The 20,077-nt window shown below is 39.0% G+C and overlaps 1 protein-coding gene across 2 annotated transcripts in view; it reads left to right on the forward strand.

The window, feature by feature from the left end:
- RFTN1 (raftlin, lipid raft linker 1) overlaps window positions 1-20,077 on the forward strand; it is a 101,031-nt gene that overhangs the window by 31,881 nt on the left and 49,073 nt on the right. For both annotated transcript variants that reach the window (XM_075745866.1, XM_075745865.1), the window contains exon 3: window positions 9,945-10,131. In XM_075745866.1, coding sequence (XP_075601981.1) covers window positions 9,945-10,131 — 187 coding nt within the window. The remainder of the gene's footprint in view (window positions 1-9,944; window positions 10,132-20,077) is intronic.

Genomic DNA, 20,077 nt, shown 5'->3' on the forward strand with positions numbered 1-20,077 from the left:
AAATGCTACAGATTCCATTTCAGAGGAGATTTTTCTCATCTAGTAAAGTATACCATAAAAAAATTCTGCATAATTTGGAATTTACTGAAGTAGGCAGTTTTTTATATTTTTTTGAGGATATTATCTGTGCTTTTTACAGTTCTTCTACTGCAGTCCAATTTTGCTTATTGTAAAATTTGCAAAGAATCCAGTGTTACTTCTTTGTTATATTCTGCAGTTCTAGAATCTGAAGTGAAAATTTTCCAGAAATATGGAAAGAACATCAAAGTGAAGCATAAAACAGAGAGGAGGAGAGGAAAGGGAAAAGGAGGGGGTTATGCCAGGAAGAAAAGATATATATGTATTAAAAAGTAAGGAAGGGAGAGAACAAGAAGATTCTATAGGCTGCAGGGTTAGCTGTGAAACTTGCTAGTGTTTATTAGTATTGCTGCTAAGAAAAACAATGAGCACATTAGCTAGAGAGGGGTCAAAGCAAAAAAAGATGCATCAGCCTTCCAAATTTTATGATGCCGCCAACTTCTAAGGTACCAGAATGTCTCTTCAGTGAATTTTACTTTTTTTTTTCTCTCTTTGGGTAGCTCCTCCTTCCCTCCCATTTAAAAAAATTAATTACTGGCTACTTGCTGTGAGAGGACATAACTTTCTGCACCACTGGTGGAAGTGATGGGAAGTCCTATTTCACTACTTCTTAAACTATTCAAATGAATGGCATTCAGGCAGCTAAAGCATTGCCATCAGGAGATAAATTTGGTGTCTAAAGGCTTTAGGGCAGGGAGCCACTACTTTTTGGGGGGTTGGAAATAGATGTGAATTAACATGCTGGCCCTTCCTGTAGTTCAGAATTAACCTCTTCTCTCCTCTAATTCAATGTAATACTTGCCTTTTGGAGCTTATACGGATAACAAGTCTGTATGAATAAAATATTGCAACTTTGAACACTTTCTCCTTTTGGTTAGACATAATTGAAGTTTTTTTGGATTTGTGAAATGTAAATTATCTGTCTTTGTTGTCTCTGTGTTCGGTCTGCATCAATTTAGGAAGTAGAACCAAGCAGGAGGGAGAAATAAATAAAAAAATATCATTTCAAAGAGCTGCTCAGGTACAGAAGGGATAGAAGTTGGTTCTTTTTTCTGTGCACAGTTTAACTGAGAAGTTCTTCCCCTTTTTCATCTTCTTTCATTTTGCTTTTTGCACAGTCATTAATCCTTCTTGTGTCTAGTAAGTGGTCTTGATTTTGCCCATTTTGCCTAATTCTGCCCACAAGCTAATATACGTAAGCTGTGAGTCATTTAAGAAGTGCTTCTCTATTTAGGTAACTAAACTTCTGTTTAGTGCTTGGTTTTTCACTTAGTGGAGGCAAGAGCCTCGGTATTTCCTTTTTTCTGAAACACCAAAAAAGGAAACCATCCCATGTATAATCACATCATGTTTGTGGCAAATGTACCCAGTTCTTAAGATATTTATCTTATGCTTGCAAGATACAGAAATGAAACTTTGTCTGGACAACAAAGAAGATAACTGTCAGATGCAATGAGATTAGACAACACAACTGATTAGATGAAGTCATCTAATCTCATTGCATCTGTGAGTTATCTTAGTACTTTCTTGGTTTGACTAATGCACATATCTGCTATTTCCTAAAGGAAAGAAAAGAATGTTGGTGTATGTATGTGTGTGCGTGCGCATCTATATACGCACAAATATATGTATGCATACATATATATACACACATATTTATATACATACTTTCAAAGGGTATATATGTAGTTTCACAATCTTTCTGTGGTTTTTTTCCCTCTCTACTTTCTTAAGATACCGTGCTTTGCTTTTGAATATTTTTAAGTCCCCTTCTTACATTTTCACTAGGAGCTTATTGAATAGTCATCCTTCATTTCTTCCTGATTTCTATTGCATATTCATTCTTACCTTCCTTGATGGGGACGTTTATTGTATTTGCCTTGAAGATTGAAAGAAAAACCCTTGAGAAGGTCATTTAGCGTAACCACAAAAGCAACATGATATATTAACATCTTGCCTCTGCCGATGGCCTGAACAGTAATGCGCTTGGACTGTTCGTCTTGTCTTTGAAATTACGGAGCCTCTATATACACCTCATGGAAGCTCAAGCTCTATTAGAAAGGAAAAGAGACTATAGTACAGCTTGTATAGTTGCTACTCCAAAAGCTTGAGCTTCTAACTAATTAAATTCTAGCATTATTGTCTCTCAGGTAATTAAAGCTATGTGATAGTGTCAGACGCACCATATATTTTCTGCTAGGTTAGTTATACTGCCGTAGCATTTGGTAGGTTTTAGTTCAGAAACAATTATTTGGAATTGCTCAGAAATTTGTTTACTGCTTTGTGTTCTTTAAGTTACATTGTTGGTGGATTTGCCTTTATTTTCATTGGAAGTACTCTGATTCTCTGAAGGTTTTTGTTGTTGTTGTTGATAAGAAACTATATGTGGGTTGAATGAGGAAGGAATAGTTAAGTGAGAGTAACATGACTGCATTGTTTTGCCATGCAAGCAGTTTGTGCTGCGTAAAATAGAGTTCTTTAGTATTTGTAACAAAGAATGAAATTTGCAATAGATGCCTTAATCTTTCTTTTGTTTGAGATTTGACACTGATTGGAAATAACCATGTTCTCCCAGGATCAATCAGTAAGTGTTTGTTAATATTCAAGTAACAGTTTGCTTTCTGCTCTCCAGAGTAATGAATTGGCCTTACCAAGCCTTAATAGTTGGAAAGGATGATGATCTGGATTCCTTCAGCTGTTCCAAACCAACTGCTAAATAAGTCAGTGAAAAGTGCCTTAAAAACTTTCTTATTTATAGTACAGAGAGGGGATCTTTTCCAGTTTGTGCTGTATCATTAGATGAAAGCCAACACTTCACAGTAGACTTTTACGCTGCACCTTCCTCCAGGTGAATTCTGATGTTCACCCGCCTCTCTGCAAGGACCTGCGCTCCATCCAGCTGTCAGAGCCTGCACAGATAAACCCAAGGACTTTGGCAAACAAAGAAGAGACTTGACAGGATGGTCCTTTGTTTAGCGGTCACTGTTTAGCTGCCTGGAGCGGCACTGTTTTGCTTGTGTATCCTAATTGTTGTGAGTGTGCGCCTTCTGTCACTTCAATTGTACCTTCCAACAAGAAATCACAGTTCCAGTAATCCAGGTAATTCCAAAATTTCAAGTGGAATGGAAATTCACAGAAGCACTGGAAAAGTATGTTTGTTTAACCACTTTGATCATGTCAAACATTAATATGTTACTTTTATTTAAACTTTTGATCATTATCCAAATTAAAAACTTTGCTGCATTTGACATGTTCCTACAAAATGTTTTCATGTAGGTGAAACTGCATCTTCTGACAGTAAACTTTCTAGTTAAATTTTTTTGACTGGCCCTAATGCAAAGACAATGTTTTTCTCTACGAGAACTTAGTCTGCTGTAGATTTGATTTCTTTAAATTAAATTAAAGTTGCTGGAAAGGAATTAATATTAAATTAAGAAGCAGCAATCCTCATACTAAATAGAGGAAGTGTGCTTGCTTTGGTATTCTACAAAATGATCAGGGCTGCTATAAACAATCATAAACATACTGGGGAAGTGCCCTGTGTGAAAGCATGGGAGATTTTGTGGACTCAGGCCAGATTTATGCGTCTGCTCACGCACGTGCTCGGTGATATACTCTCTTCCCACATTATTGTCTCCATTTGTTGTTGCTATTTAGTTTCCTGCCAGCAGACATGCAATTACAGCCACGTTGGTGGGATGCGTGAGGCACAACAGAGCGAGCTAATGCTGTTTTCTGCGAGGCAGTCACTAAAGGCAGGAGGTAAATAGTCAGATATATTATAAAGCCCTGCAGGGCATCCGTGGATGGTGTTGGGGTAATGACTGAATTACCATATGACCATAATTTTGCTTGTACCTCGTTTTCCTCTTACGTGCTCATTGCTAGATCTGTTAAGGACCATAGATGCTAACGCCTGGCCACTATCCAGATTCTCTCAGGTGGTCTCCTACATGCTCTGCAGAGTGCGGAGGGAGGTTGGGGTGCCTTAGAAGGGCATCAGTAAAAATCCATGCTGGGTAGGGAGATGCGTGGAAGTAGCAAGTGGGAGTAGCTAAGCGTGTAGCGTGCCTGAATGTTTGCTCCTTTCTAGCTCACAGGCACAATCCTACTCAGGGACAGCTACCTGCCTTTGAGCCCCCAGTGGGGAGAGGGAGAGCTGTGCCGCAGTTGCCCTTGCGGCCCTTCTGTCCCTCAGAAGAGGGAGGCTTCATGAGCCCTGAGCTCTCCTGGGGAGGAGACGTGAGGACATCGTCCTCCCTGTGAGTCACCCGGAGCAGCTGTAGCTTTGCAGAAGGACTTGCAAGGGTTGTGGTGCTGCAAGGAGGAGCACAAGCGACTCTGTAGCTCGCTGGCTTTGGGTGCCTTGAATGGGAATGGCTCACAGGAATGTCCATAGGCTTGGAAACGGCCTCGTCCTGCACTTTGAAACAGAAAACAATTACAACTGTATTTCTTGAAGGCTCTGAGCCTGCTGATGTGTGTTTGCCCTGATCAAATAGGAGTATTGTGCTTGCGGCTTCCATGGAACCGAGTTGCTGCATTGCTTAATAGTCTGGGTCCTGTGAGTTTGCCTGTCTTCCTTTTTTTATTTCAGACCCCATTATACGCCACATTTTGGGCATGTATTGGTGCAAAGTGGTTTCTTCTGTAGCCAGTATAGACAGAGAGCGTGTACGATCTGTGTACACACCAACTTGATCTTTGATTGTTTTAATGCAAAGGAAAAAGGCTTACTTAATGTTTCATAATAAATTGAGGAACATTACTTTGAAAATGCAGATGAATGTGAAAACTTTAAAAGGAAATGGAAACTAGTTTAAAAGGAGTCCAATATTTTTGTGGAACATTTTCCTGTGTAATGTGAACTGTCATTAAGGGCTCCGTCAGTCTTTAACAGCTGTGACTGGAATAAGAGCATAAAAGCTTAATCAGAAAAACATGTTAAAAAATGAAGACCAAAAAATCCCAACATTGAATTTGTTTTGTGGAGTAAGCAAGCTAAGTAAACACCTGACACAGGATAATAGAAATTTACAGTAGACCTGTATGCTTGTCCTTTTAAATAAAGTATTAAGGATAAGCACTGAGAAACTGACCTGAATTTGACCCCAAATTTGACCATTTTGGTGAAGAGAAATTAAATAAATGCCATTTTGGCATTTAACATTTTATTTTTCCTGGAGCATAGCTATCATTCAAATAGAAAGAAATTAAAAAACAATAAAGTTTGTTTTAGCTTTGTCATAAGCGTAACTAGCAGGAAGGGAAAATTGCTGCTTATCAAATAGAATAGAGTTAAAAGCATCTGATTCTGTTGATTATATATAAAGATGTACTGTGGTTGATGATTGTCTTTATTAAGCATGGGCTAATAGATGAATCCATGCTTTATTTTACAAAGCATAATATACCTTTCTTAGTTAAAAGTGTTGGGTTGTAGCATCTCAAAGGTACCCAAATCTATTGTTTTAATATAGAAAAATTAGCCTAGTTGTTGTATACAGTTGGTGTAACTGTCTTCTCTTCATATTTGATCGGGATACATCTACCTCTTTAGGATGGACTGTAGTAGAATTGTCAGAGGTCATATGGGATGCTTTAGTTTGAAGCTGGTCGGTGGCTGTTTGATCTCTGTGGTAGCAGCCCTGGGTGATCCATTGGAAGGGAAATCAGAGTTCCTTAGCACAGGAGGAACCAGCTCTCCTCAGTATCTGTCTCCCCAACCATATTTCTCAGCCTGCGCTCAGTCCCTCAGGATCCCTGTGGCAGACTGCACCACCTTCCTCTGTTTCCCATAAATTGTTTTGGAGCTGCAGAGATGACTCCTTTCAAATACACGTGACTCAACCTGTAGATTTTTATGTCAACTCAGTCCTTTTATTGATTTTTTTTCTGTGGCAAGATGGGGACAGTGTGAGTGTTTGGTCAGGTTTTTCCATTAGCAGCAAAGAATGTACAAGTCCCTAGACCCAGGAAAGTCACCTTACGGATATCAGTTGTGTAACACAAACTTTCTTTTCGTTTTTAAGGATCTCTAAGCTGTAATTTTCTGTATGTATCTGAGCGTTGCTGCAAGTGTTTTCAGCTTCAATTATCAGTCAGGCAAGAAACTAATTTGTCTGGTAATCAGTTCCAAAAGCAGCCAGCACTTCTATTTCCACTTTCAGCCTTAGCAAAATTGAAAAACACAGCATCTGTCATTTCCAAGTTTCTTACACACTTGTCTAGATGTAGACAGAATAAACAAAGGAATCTTTTGAGGTCAGGTTGTGAAGTGCAACAATAAATAAGGAAGCATGGAGCAGAATGTAAAACTTAGAGCTAATTGCATTTCAAGAGCAACCTGGAGGCTGCTAAAGGAATTCAGCTTTATCTTTTGGCAAAATAGAGGCTTATAATAAGCACTTGAGTTACACGAGATTATTTGGGTTTTCATTTGCTCTTTTACCTTACACAAGTCTCTATAGTACACAATTTTGGTTTTCCTTTTTCTTTTGAAAGTGGTGTGATTAGAATTCTCTTTAACAACTAAAACAAAAGTTTTAATGGATTTATTGGAAGTTGTGTAAGGTTTTCTGAAAATGTTAGCATTTTTCTAAAGTAAAGTAAGGAAAGAGTAGATCAACTGGTTTCATAAATTAGGCATTTTCAAGTAAGTTGAACCTATGAGTATGCACCTTAGAAAATTAGCTGAAGAAGTTGAAATCTCATCATTTAAGTTTGAAGACTGTTGAATGATGAATGCAACTTTCCAGCAAGGTGTGATGTCCTTTTTCAACCTACTTTTAAAGAGAACTGTATGATTGTTAGCCTACCTTAATGCCCAGAAAGATACCGAAACAAATAACAAAATATCCAGAGGATGATGAGCAGGGATTTCTGGGGAGGAATTTGCATCACACAAACAAGTCTGTAGGAAAGTAACAAGAATGCATAGCACAGGTCTGTAGACCCAGAAGACTCGTGTAGACCTTGTGGGCATCAGTTGCGTAACAGGAGCTGTCTTTTCTTTTTGAAGGATCTCTAGTCCAGGGAGACATCAGCAGTAGTTCAGCATCAAACCAAAAAGATATATTGACTCTATGGCTTAAAATGGTTCTGTCCAGAGTCTGTTAAAATTCAATGTTTTCATTAACTATTCCAGAATAGATTACTGAGTATGTTTATTGAGGTTTGACAGTCCGAGACTGTTCTGTTCACAGTGTGGAGGTCAGAATCTAGAATGGCCCTTGAAAAATGGAAGAAAAAAACCCCTAAAATTCGCTAAGGGCAGGGACATTTGGCCACTGTTAGTTGTGGGGAAAAGAATTTTTTTTCCCCCCCCCCAAAATGATGTAAACTGACATGGGATGTACAATAAGCATGAAGGAGCTTTTCCATTCTACAAAGTAGTGGTGAGGCTTGTGCTGGATCACTGTGGTGAGGCTTAAGTACTATACTTGAAGAAAGATGTGGACCAATTGAAGAGAATCAGGAGAGAACCATAAAAAATTATTTAGAAATCTAGAAAACACAAGGGAACAGGAAACATTGAAAAGACTGAGTTTATACAGTCTAAAGAAGGTAAGATTAAGGTGTGATGGGTATTAGGAATTGTTAAAATGCTGATGCAGAAAAATATTCTACCGAAGAAGTAGCAATCTTGAATTTCAGAGAGGGACGTTTAGGCCAGGCATTAGGAAATGTTTTGAATAGTAAGAATAGAGGAGTACTGAAACATTACTTGTGGGGCTTGTGGAATCTCCGTTACTAAAGGTTTTTAAATATAAATGAGAAAAACTGTGAGAAATAGCTAAACTAGAACTGATCCTGCCTCTAGGTAATAGGATGAACTAGCTGGATGATCCCTCCCAGTTCTATTTTCTACTACCTTTCTTTTTTAATCATAAGCGTACATCCCAAGGCTCCAATTACATGTATTTTCACACTTTCCCTTTGTGTTTAGCTTTTAGGAGAAAGCAATCACTGCTATGTTAATGACTAGACTTTCTACTAGTTTTACCAAGGCATCCTCAGAAGAATCCAGATACTAGGTTCATATGCAAGACAAGCATCAGTTTTCATAGATGATTGTTAAGAATTGGAGCACTGTTACCAGAATTAACATTACTGAATAGTGTTTAGTCATTCCTTTGTATTCAAGTAAACTCCTCATTTAGGAAGGTATTTCTTAAATGTATTTTTACATTAATTAAGCTATTTGTTTTGTAGTCTAAATTTTTTTTGAGTCTCTGAGCCACAAGAGGGAAAAAGTAGTTCTAACATCTGAGTTTCTTTCCCCATTTTGATCCTCAGTAGAGTTCAGTAAATAACAGTTGTTTTATTATTTATTATGCATTATTCATTGGGGCGTCTCTTTTTATGATTCCTAAATGATTTGTATGCTGTTGAGGAAGGTAGAGCACTATTGTCTGTCAGTGAACACGTTGCTTGGATTTCTCATTTTATTTGCAAAAATAACAAAAATTCTGCATCTTGTAGTTCTTGGTCAAAAAGTTCCATTCTGGAACATGGTCTTACATGAAGAAAAAGCATACCAAGCACAGCTATTCTATTATTATTTAAATTATTCCTCTGTATTATTGGCTTTGAATATTTATTAGTTTTTTGATAACCTCTTTCATTATTCATAAAGGGTAGCCACACAGTTTGATGAAAAAAGCAGTACAATGAAACCTTATTTTGCATAGTTGGCGTCTTTAATGCATACAGTTCTCCAGTGCTACTTTTTTTAAAAATTTTTTTTAAAAAAACGAAGGCATGCAAAGTGCTGGGAACCTCCATCGTGTTTCTTGCAACATCTCCTCCCTATTGGTTTCAGTGGGAGGGGAAACCATCCAGCACCTCACGACCCTATATGCTCTAGCATGGTTAGGGATGAAATAATAAATATACCCCAAGAGAGATGGAAATGAAGAGGCAAAGGTCAGGAAAGAAAGATGTCTTTTCACATAAGATATGAAAAACATATGAAGAATTACCGATGTAGAGAGAAAGGGAATGGGAGGTTGGTTTAGGTGATTTATGGGATTTTCTTTTGAAGCCCACAAGACTCCAAGGAAATAAGGGCAATTGCTGTACTGACTGCAGGATCTGTGTGTATGGCGAGTGTCTGACAGGAGTCAGCATCAGATGCTTCATAGGAAGGCATCAAACCCCACAGTAAGCAGATTGGGGAAGGATTATTTTCATGCGCTAGGTCTCTTCCTCATCTCTAATATGTACAGGTTCGTCTAAACTTTGAGGTATAAGGTTTAGTGTCTGTTCTAAAGGTTTCTCATCACTACAGGTACGCGTTGCTCTTAGCGTTCTTGTTACCAATATACCTACAGAGTACTCTTTAGACATACTGGTAGATATTTGATCTCAACAGCACTTTGCATCAGTGATCTCTTAGTCTGATAATACAGCTTTTGTGTAGACAAATGCTTCTGTTTATTGCTTTTGAATTTGACATGTTCTCCCTTCATTGGCTATCCCCTTTCTCTTATTTTATCTTTGACTCATGGCTTGCTCTCCTCAACTTGCATTACTGTGATGACCTACTAAAACTTAGAATATCTTTTGACCGACAGCCTTGTTTTCATTAAATCTTCCACTTCGTCTCTCCCAGACTATGTAGTGAATTTGGCATTTTAATGTGTCTGACTTCTTGTTTAATTGCACCAGTCTCTTGTGTGATACAAGTTCTTTGCCAAGACAGCCTGCTTAAAATCTGAAATACAAAATGGGCCTCAGGAAAGGTCAATTTTTGTGTTAATATTGTAGATCAGTGTGAAGCTTGCTTGACTCTGAAGAGCCTGGATTTTAAAAAACATGATAGTCCAGTGTAGGATTATTGACCAATTACTTTTTGTTTCCAGCTGAGCTGCCAGGATCATCTGCAATCAAGCTCTCCTCCTTGCGTGATCTCCCAGCTCAGCTGCAAGAATTGTACCAGCAGGGCTTCGTCTTGGCTGCTGTCCACCCTTTCGTGCAACCAACTGATGAAAAAGAGAAAACTCCCCAGGAACAAATCTTCAGGGCTGTGCTTATCAAGAAAACAGAAAGGTAAAGCACTTCCAGTGAACTGGGATAAAAATAGACAATGTGATTTCCTGCTGAGTTTTGACCTACATCAGGAAATTATAGCAGAGTTTACTGTGCGAGACTTGATTTTTTTTTTTTTTTTTCTTTTGGTGGGCTTGAATAGGCTTAACATGTTCTTCATGTTTACAATTCATCTGCAGTTTGGCAGACAACTCTAAGAATAACAAGTTGAAATATGCTCTGTATTTTGGGATGCGTTGTCATGTGAGGCAAAGAAACAAGCCCTATTGCCTGACAATTTGCAAGGATGGTCCTCACAAGAGATAAGAATTTATTAGATTAAATTAAGACAGAAGAAATGTTTGCTTAGAAAAGGCATATTTTGTGTTTAGACGGTTGCAGTTGATGCCAATAATTTGAGAACTGCAGTACCAATGCATGCTGCTTAAATTTATCTGTAGACTTCAGCCCTTCTTTCCTCTAAACAATACAAGTTCTTTTAACTTTTCAGTCAGTGCAAACTACTTCAGTAAAAAGATGACTCTCCTGCTTTGTTCAGTCTCTTAAAACATATTAAGAATATTTTACATAATCAAAGGCTGAAGATGAATAAACAAGAATACTGTTTTCATGTTTTAAACTGATTTGTAAAAAAATCAATAGAAAGTGCTGCTAAATAGCCCAGAAGAAAATTAAAATGTGAATATTTATCAATATATATTTATGATTTTTAGTTAGTGATTTAAAACACAATTTAACGTTAGCGACCGCCACCAACTCTGCAGCCACTCTGCGCAGTCATCTTATATTAGTTTCATTCCCCCGTCCACCCCTTCTTACAGTGACCTGTACTGAAGGCTGGAGGATAATTAGACCTCTATTTGCCAACCCTAGTCCCTCTCTTCGTGCTGATGCTTTAAGGAAAGTATACAACTGTTTTAGACACCTCTTTATAACTAAAGTAAAGCCACCATTCAATTTGCCAGTAATCAGTTGGTAGCAATTATGGATGGGGTCAAACTTCAGTCTGTGCCCTAAGGAAAAAAATTGTATTTCATTAGTAAATATATGTAGGCATTAGGTGTCACAGGCAATTTTAGCTTCTAAAATAACTCTCAATTTACCTTGACTTGCTTTTAGTCTATTAATACAGACCTTCATGCTGGCTTGCCTGATACTATTGTTTAAAGAGTTTCCAGTTTTATGGTCAAAAGATAAAATGTTTGGCTGACCAGTGGACTTCTTTAGTAATACTGGGCTGATCTTGCCTGGTTTTGGGGCCTTGCTTTCCCTGCCTACAAAAATACCCTGCTGCAAATAACGTATTTACATTCATATTAAGTAAGTGCTTAAGCACTTCTGCTGGACTGGGGTCCAAGGGTTCAGCATCTTCCAGGACTGAGTTGTGAAGACACATCAGGGAAAAGCAGCATCCTTCTTGGCAGAGCGATACGGCCTTCAAGCCAGAGTGCTCAGCGTGTCACCACTGTCTCATACTCTATCCGGTAGTTTACATCTGTGCAGAATGATTGTGAAAGAGTACAAAATCTTAATTGCCTACTCACTCACTTGGGTGCCAGTGTTTCACACACTTTAGACAGCTGTAAATGACTACAAAATTGAAGACAGTAGAGAGTCTTGAACCAATTATATTTGCTTTTACATTCACACTCCATTTCTTTGCATTCCCTTATCTGTCATTTCTGACTGCCTAGGGAAGCGGAAGAGGCTTGGTGCAGCAGGGAAAAAACAGACAAATGCCAGAAAGGGAAATGACATCAATTTGGTGCTTCATGTAGTGTAAATGTTCCTGAGTTTGGCTGCGAGTAAGGGAGAAGCTGCTTCCATAGATGTGTGGGTGCAACAAATGTTTGCATTGCCAAGTGCAACGAAGAGATGGGTGTTGCACAGATTTCAGATGACTGTGGCCTGCATAGAGACCAGCTATATTTGAACCATGAGTTTATCCCATTCCTCTAACAGCTGGCAAGAAAAAATATGTGACAGTAGGGAAAAAAAGACATACTGATAATTTCTTTAATTAACCTTTCTCATTCAGAATAAATGATCCTTTTTTGTCACTGAGGGCTATCAGGTCTCTGGCATCTATAGGCTGTCTCTACCAGTTGAACTCTTGGGTAGAAGTTAAGATCTGCTTAAGATACTTGTTGATCAGATCTGTTGATCTGTCATAAGATTTTAGGAGTATAAGTAGACCAGCTGCAGTTGTAGAATCACTAGTAACATCATTTATGCTCTGAAGTACAAAGTGGTCCCCTGCCGTTTTCTGTAGCAGTGGTGACAGGCATTTATGGGGAGCTAAGGAGTCATAAAAAGCTCTGTACCTTGGTGTGGGACCCACCCTCAGCCTTCCCGGGCACTTTCTGCAAAATACCTGAGGCTGTAGCTCCTTTCTTACTGCAGTTGTTTCACCACAGATGGCTCCAACGCTGTATTCTTCATCTGTCAGTTGTCTGGCAGATACCAGGTACAGTTTTTCACCTTGCTGTTTTTGTTGCCTGAATGGAACAGAAGTGAAATTGTTGTATTAGTGCCTTTTTGGTACAGTAATGTCAATTCTATGTGTACAGAGACAGAGCTGAACACTTGAATTAGTCTTTAATCAGTGTTGCACCTTTTTATGTGAGTTTTACATTTTTAAAATGAATGCTGTTGACTCACATTTTGAGGGCTTAGTTTTATAGCATTGCCTTTCCAAAGGTAGGAAGAGGCTATACTAGCTGCAGCAGATGATGTGCATCAGGAACTACATGCTGCTGCTGTCACTGAGATTCACAGTGCCTTAATTTGTTCAAGAATAAAATGGAAAAGGTAGTACTTAGACATGTTGTGTATTAGAACTCATGGAAAAAGTACCTGTTATTCCTCCTATTTTGCCATTGTCCTGGAGTTTTAAAATACTCTGTGTGAATTTGCAGTGTCAGTGTCCATTTAAGGTGACTTTAAAAGTCACTGCAATAGTTTTATATTTAATCTGTACTGGTATCTCTGTGGCTTCATTATTTTAGCTATCTAATCATTTCTGATAAATAAGGAAGTAGGAGTTGTTCCTGCTCTAGGACATTTGAGGAAACGTATTCCTGACGTGTATGGAAGCTGTAAATGTTGAAAAGCAAGGTTTGTCCCTTGGAAATGTTAGAGAGAATATGGAAGTAAAGGACAAGTTTATTTTTTTTTTTTAAATCAATACAATTGATTGCACTGCAAAAAGTGTCATATTCAATTAAAGTAAATTAAGTAAATATAGGAGTACTTAATTCTTTAGAGGCACTGGGCATGAAGGTATGCTACCAAGTAGCTGAAGGACTCTGCCATTACTCTAATTAAATTTAATATAATAAATTTAAATATTTCTACAGCACCTAATTGCATTGTGCACACTAACCAGTTGATTGGAAATGGTTTGGAAGTCGAATAGAATGGAGTTGGATAAAGGAATTTTAATGCTCCTGTGAATACTTTCTCTCTTTAAATTTCAGTGGACTTCTTAATTAAAAAGCAGTTGACTCTTTTACTGTCTCTGCTGAGTTCTGAGATACTTGGGTTTCTTGGAGAAGGCATCTCATAAAAAAATATATAAAGAAAAATCTTCAAACCCAGGTTTTTACAGGTTTTTTTTCTGAATATAGGGAAGGCTCCAGGTGTGAAGTATAGCCCCAGCTGGTTCGCGTTGATTCACACTTGAGAAAAGTTGATTCACACTGATTTACACTTGAAGACAAGAATCTCAGGAAAAGGGATATGTGGTGGTACCTTGGAAAGCGCGAACATGTGACAGTGTGTATCTCCTGGTGGAAGGCACAGGGGAAGGTCCATGCATTTGGGAGGTTCTGGCTAACTAAGATAAGGAGAGTAGCACGTGTGTTGCTTATGTTCCCCTGAGGAACATGAGATTGTTAGTTCTCTGTGTGTGTAATAATCTTTCTCTCTTCGCCCTTTTATTTCTGTACTCACTAGTTTTTAATATAACAATCTCTGTTTAGGTGCCTTGTGAACGTTAGTATTTCGGACAACTTGTGGTTGTTGCAGATAACCTGTTCCCTGCAAAGAAATTGCAAAGTTAGCCCCTGAACAAAACAATAGCACAAAGCTGCTTTAATTTATTCCCAGCTCCGTGTAGTGTGACACCCCTGTCTGGTATCTTAAAGTTTCAAAATTCAATGTCAATGAAAATGTTTTAATTTCTCTTTCTAAATACTGTGCACCAGAAAGCAAGCTCCGTTCTCTTCTGCTAGGAAAGATACCTGGTCCGGGCTTATAAACTCTCTGCCTACAATAGTTTTGACGTGTTTGCAGATGCACCATTTCACTATGGTGGAGTGAAGCAGGGAATATAAATTCAATTCCAGAGAGGTCTTTCTCTCCGTTGTTCTGTCTGTGTCTTAGGACAACCTTCTACAGGTTTTGCCTCCAATCAATAAAGCAATCAGCAGGGAAATGTTGCCATGCAGAAGTAGACTAATTAATATAATTTAAGATAATTTTTTGGAGTAGATTTCTATGTTTACCTCAAACAACTTTGCAGCTGTTTTCCCTTTCTGTAAAATAATGGTGTCAGGTGTTCCAGTGATTCACTTGATGAGGTGATGTTGATTCTATTTCTATAATTTCCCTATACCTGTTAATCCTGATGAAATGCAAACTTTCATCACTTGGCCAAAATAATTCTGTTTACCTACAAAGGAATTTAACAGACTGAGTTCAAAAGTTTAATAGTAAACCAGGATTTTTACAGTTTCTTTTTTTTTGTTGGTATGCAATGTTAATTCCAAGTGATCTTAATTAATGGCATCTTCTGAGATTGTGGTGGGTTGACCCTGACTGGAGGCCAGGTGCCCACCGAAGTTGCTCTATCGCTCTCCTCCTCAGCTGGACAGGGGAGAGAAAATATAGTGAAAGGCTCATTAGTTGACATAAGGACAGGGAAAGATCACTCACAAATTACCATCATGGGCAAAACAGACTCAACGTTGGGAAATTAGTTTAATTTTTTACCAATCAAATCAGAGTAGGGTAATGAGAAAACCAAACCTTAAAACAACTCCCCCCACCTCTTGCTTCATCCTGGGCTCAACTTCACTCCCAATTTCTCTACCTCCTCCCCCCCAGCGGCACAGGGGGATGGGGGTTGTGGTCAGTTCATCACACCTTGTCTCTGCCTCTCCTCCTTCCTGAGGGGGAGGACTCCTCACACTCTTCCCCTGCTCCAGCACAGGGTCCCTCCCACAGGAGACAGTCCTCCACAAGCTTCTGCAATGTGAGTCCTTCCCATGGGCTGCAGTTCTTCACCAACTGCTCCAGCGTGGGTCCCCCATGGGGTCACAAGTCCTGCCAGCAAACCTGCTCCAGCCTGGGCTCCTCTTTCCATGGGGCCACAGGTCCTGCCAGGAGCCTGCTCCAGTGCAGGCTTCCCATGGGGTCACAGCCTCCTTTGGGCATCCATCTGCTCCAGTGTGGGGTCCTCCATGGGCTGCAGGTGGATATCTGCTCCACTGTTAAATTTCATGGACTGCAGGGGGACAGCCTGCCTCACCATGGTCTTCTCCATGGGCTGCAGGGGAATCCCTGCTCTGGTGCCTGGAGCACCTCCTCCCCCTCCTTCTGCACTGACCTTGGTGTCTGCAGAGTTGTTCCTCTCACATCTTCTCACTCCTCTCTCCAGCTGCAATTGCTTTTGGTGGTTTTTTCCCCCTTCTTAATTATGTTAACCCGGAGGAGATACCACCATTGCTGATGGTGGCATTGGCTCTGTCAGACGTGGGGGAAGCTTCTGGCAGCTTCTCACAGAAGCCACCCCTGTAGCCCCCCACTACCAAAACTTTGCCACGCAAACCCAATACAGAGATATAGCTAAATTTTCATGTCCTCTGTGTCATTCAAAGTCTGGATTTACACAAAATGTGGAATAGGATTTATAGAAAATGTAAGTAGCATGATGTAAATGGCTTAAACATGCGACTTGAAATGACTTAAACAAGACAGTTGTTATTGTGTAGTTTCTTTGATGCTATGTTTGCATTTCCAGTTGTCATATTTGCTTAATTATGTTGACTGAAGGGGAAATACTGATTTTTCACACCTGAAAGACCAACTCTTTCACTTTTTCAGTCATACTAAACTCCCCTTTTAATAGTAGTGAAGAGCCCTTCCCATGACAGAAAGGAAAACTGTATTATACCAAGGAACTGATGAAGTATGAAGAGACATAATTATGTTGGGAAGAAGCAGCAGCCCGTGGAAGTGCTATGCTTTGTGAAATCTTGGTTTGGTCATCTGGCATTTGGATTGCACATTTGCCTTCTGAAGGCAAAGGAAAATGTTTCTAAAAACATCCAGACAGTTAATCAAATTTCTGTTTCTTAGCTGTTTGAGACACCTTCTAGTCCCCAAAAAAATTTCTTCTATTAAAGCTTTTTTGATAGGCACTTGAAACAGGGAATTCTTGCCCTGACTTTGTGTAGAATTCAGTGGAGAGAGCCTTGAGCCATGACCAGTGCCTCTGCCTGACAAGCCTGTCTTTGAGTTTCTGTGGATATTTCTTCATTTTCCATGTGAAAATTTTTCATGCTACATTTGACCTTCAGTGGCACATCACTGTATAAAACATGCACAGTAGTCTTGAGCTTTCTTGGAGCAAAACTTGACAAGAGCACACCTTGTCCCCTCCTCTGTGTCATCGATGAAGATGTTAAACATGACAAGTCCCAGGTTGCAGACCCCTGGGTGGGGACTGCACTTGTCACTTGCCTCCAGACAGAGCGTCACCATTAACCATGGAACTGGTTTTTACACCTCTTGTTTTCCAGACTGTAGCACTCTAACTTGCACACAAGAGTAGCGTGGGAGACAGTGCCCCAAACCTCTTGCTAAAATTGCCATCAATGGTAACTACTGCCCTCCCTTGACTCATTCACAAGTCCACTCATTTTAACATCAGAGGCAATTGGGTTGGTCAAGTATGATTTACCCTTGCTACGTCCACACTGACTGTTCCCAACCCTCCTCTTCATAGGCCCTGAAATGTGCTGCATAAGATCTCTGCAGAAGTATAGGAACTTCGTTTGAAGGAGTTTTGCACTGATACAGTCTGACAAAAATATCAATGATGTCCTCCAGTGCTTCTGTGCTTGCTTGAGTTCCTGAGAGTAGATACTTTGCATTGGTACAATATATTTTTCATTTAAATGTAAATGCATATGTGTGTGTATGTGTATCTCTGGTTTTCATGTAGGATTTAGGCTTGAAGATGGCAAATGTCTGACCTTTCCTTCACAAGCATTAGGATCAAACACGTTTTGTGTGCAAATGCAGTGTGTGTTGTTGCTCCCAGCAGGCTGATTTCAGCTTGCTGAAAAAATAATATTTATTCCATATCCAAGAGTCAACAGATATCTTCCTCTAGCTCAAGGGACAATGGCTTGAGTTTTTAAAGCTTGTTATTTGATTCAAGTTCAAAGAAATACATATTTCCTCACAACAACTTTTGACTTTGACCCAAAATAAATGTTCTTTCATCTGTGTTATAAACACTGCACATTAAAGATGCCTATGTATCCATACATGCCTGAACTTTTCTCAAGAAACTCTATGTGCTGTCACTCAAAAAGTTTATAAATTTTACTAACAAATAATATATATTCCAGTAATAAGGTTTCCTATATAAGAAAATTCATACTAAAGAAAATCCTTAGGTAATAAAGATAAAACAGTGTCATGTGGGTTAGAGTTGATGTTGTTATGATACAATGTATCTGCTTTTAATTTTACAAAAAATGATGTGTTTGTTGGGTGGGCATCATAAAACCTATGGGTTTTTAATTGCTGCCGCCTTGGCTTTCAGATATTCTAGTTTTGCTAGATTTTTAACCTGGAATGATACAGATACCAACTGCTCCTGTTAATCAGCTTGATGTGGTTTTATTTTTTTGTAACATAGATCAGTTTGTTATAAATGTACGGTTATATTTTGAACTATAGAGATATTCCTATGTAGTGGAAAAATCTCAAAACTGCACTTATAGTCTCAGCATCATCTTAATCAAATAGTCATTTTAGAGTGTCTGTGCAGCTTACAAGTGTGCTTTCGGCTTTCCAAATTCATGGGCATGGGAGAACTTCAAGAAGATTGGGATCAAATGTTGGGTCCCTCATTTCCTTCTTGATTCTGAAAAGGATTGGAAATCCAGTTTGTAGCAGACACTGAGTTGTCAGCTTTAATAGTCACTGTGTAAGTTACTGGTACTCTGCAGCTGGTAATGGTTTATCTACCATGAAACAGCGCTTAACTGCAAACAGCTGTACAGGAAATGACAGCCTACTGAAACAACCATCATAAAATATTTTTGGCCAGTCAACTTCCAATTATAAGTGAAAATCTTATTTATTCTATGTATTTTCTTCTTCTTTAGTGGCACTAGAGGTCCTATTTAGCATTCAAGATGCCACTCTTTAAGACTGTGGTCCTCAGCCTTATCTATCAGTATCACTAGAGGGTACTCTGTACCCCTGGCCCTGACAGTCCTGCAAACACTGTCCCTCTGCACAGCGCCAGGTAGGCTGAAATTCCCTCTCAGCTCTTTGCCACCCACTGGTTAAGGTTGTGGATGGTGGTCAGTGAGAGTACCCACAGTGACAGAAAAATCCTGCTTCAGGAAAATTGATAAAGATGAACAAACAATGAGATACATAACAAAGGAAGAAAAAGAAATGAAAGCCCAGGGTGTGTGAGATACATTGAAATTTTCTGTCAGTCTCCATGATTAACCAGTGGTTATCCTCTCCTGGGGTGGTAGGCAGGAGACTGCCCTTCACCGCTGCAGGTGGAGTGATGACATTGTTCACACCGTCCCTTCTGTTCCCTCACAGGTATCACAAAATGTGTTATAGTGAGTACAAGGTGGTGTAATGAGATGGGGTATACCAGCTTCCCTGGTTCATCTTAGCTTCCAAGAAGGGTACAGCCTTACTGTATCCAGGTGTGCTTCTTTCAGGATTTTCTTTTTAATTAACCTAGGGATTTTTTTATTAGAGGATCAAAGGTAATAAAAACCCCTCAAATGTTTGCAGACAATGAAGGGAGAAAGATTCAGTTTTCCAACCTAGGAGGAGGAAGAGGAAGAAATTGCTGACTGTAGATCCAGAAGAAAAGGAAGATCTTTTAAACTGTCGGGGCTTACACATTTTTTTTTGACTAAACTGATCTCAGTATTCAGATCTCTTCACTTTCTGTTGAGAAATATTTTATGATGGGAAAGTGGAAATAAACTTTACATAAAACCATTGCTTTAATTTTAAAATATTTTATACGTTGGACTCCCAGTAACTTCCTGTGCTATAAACCTGACAAGAGACTCAAGAGTTTGGATTATTGGGTTAGGTCTCAAATGACTGACATCAGTCCTTCTTCAGAAGAGAACAGGGGAATGCAAGTGCAGGGACAAGACAGAAGTCAGGAGACCTGAGCTCTGCTTTTGACTTTTCCTTTGACATCTATGATCTTAATGGATGTGCGTATTTTGGGAGTCCTAATTCATAGTCTCTAATGAAAGCGGTCCTGAAAGTAGTCCCATTAAATGAATGAAACTAAAAATATAATAATTTCTGTTCAGTAGAATTTACCTGTACCTACGTTTAGCTATTTCTCTACGGTTATACTAATAATATTCAAAGAGTTTAATGAGAGACTTTTAAGACATTTATGAAATACTTGTGATTCATTTATGAAATGCACTGGTTGTTGTAGAGAGCCTGGAAATAGTTTCTTGCCTACCTGGATTGTCTCAGAAAATTATTTTTGTGGTCTGTGAAATCCACAGCTATTTATTATTTTCATGTAAAAAGCTATGGTTTTTGTTTTGTTTGTTTTTGATAGAATAATAGGCTCTTAAATGTTTCCTAAAAAGGTGACAGCTACCAGTATAGCCAAAGACTTGCCTTTAACATATGT

This window comes from Balearica regulorum, chromosome 2, assembly GCF_011004875.1.
Source record: "Balearica regulorum gibbericeps isolate bBalReg1 chromosome 2, bBalReg1.pri, whole genome shotgun sequence".
NCBI classification, from domain to species: Eukaryota; Metazoa; Chordata; class Aves; order Gruiformes; family Gruidae; genus Balearica; species Balearica regulorum.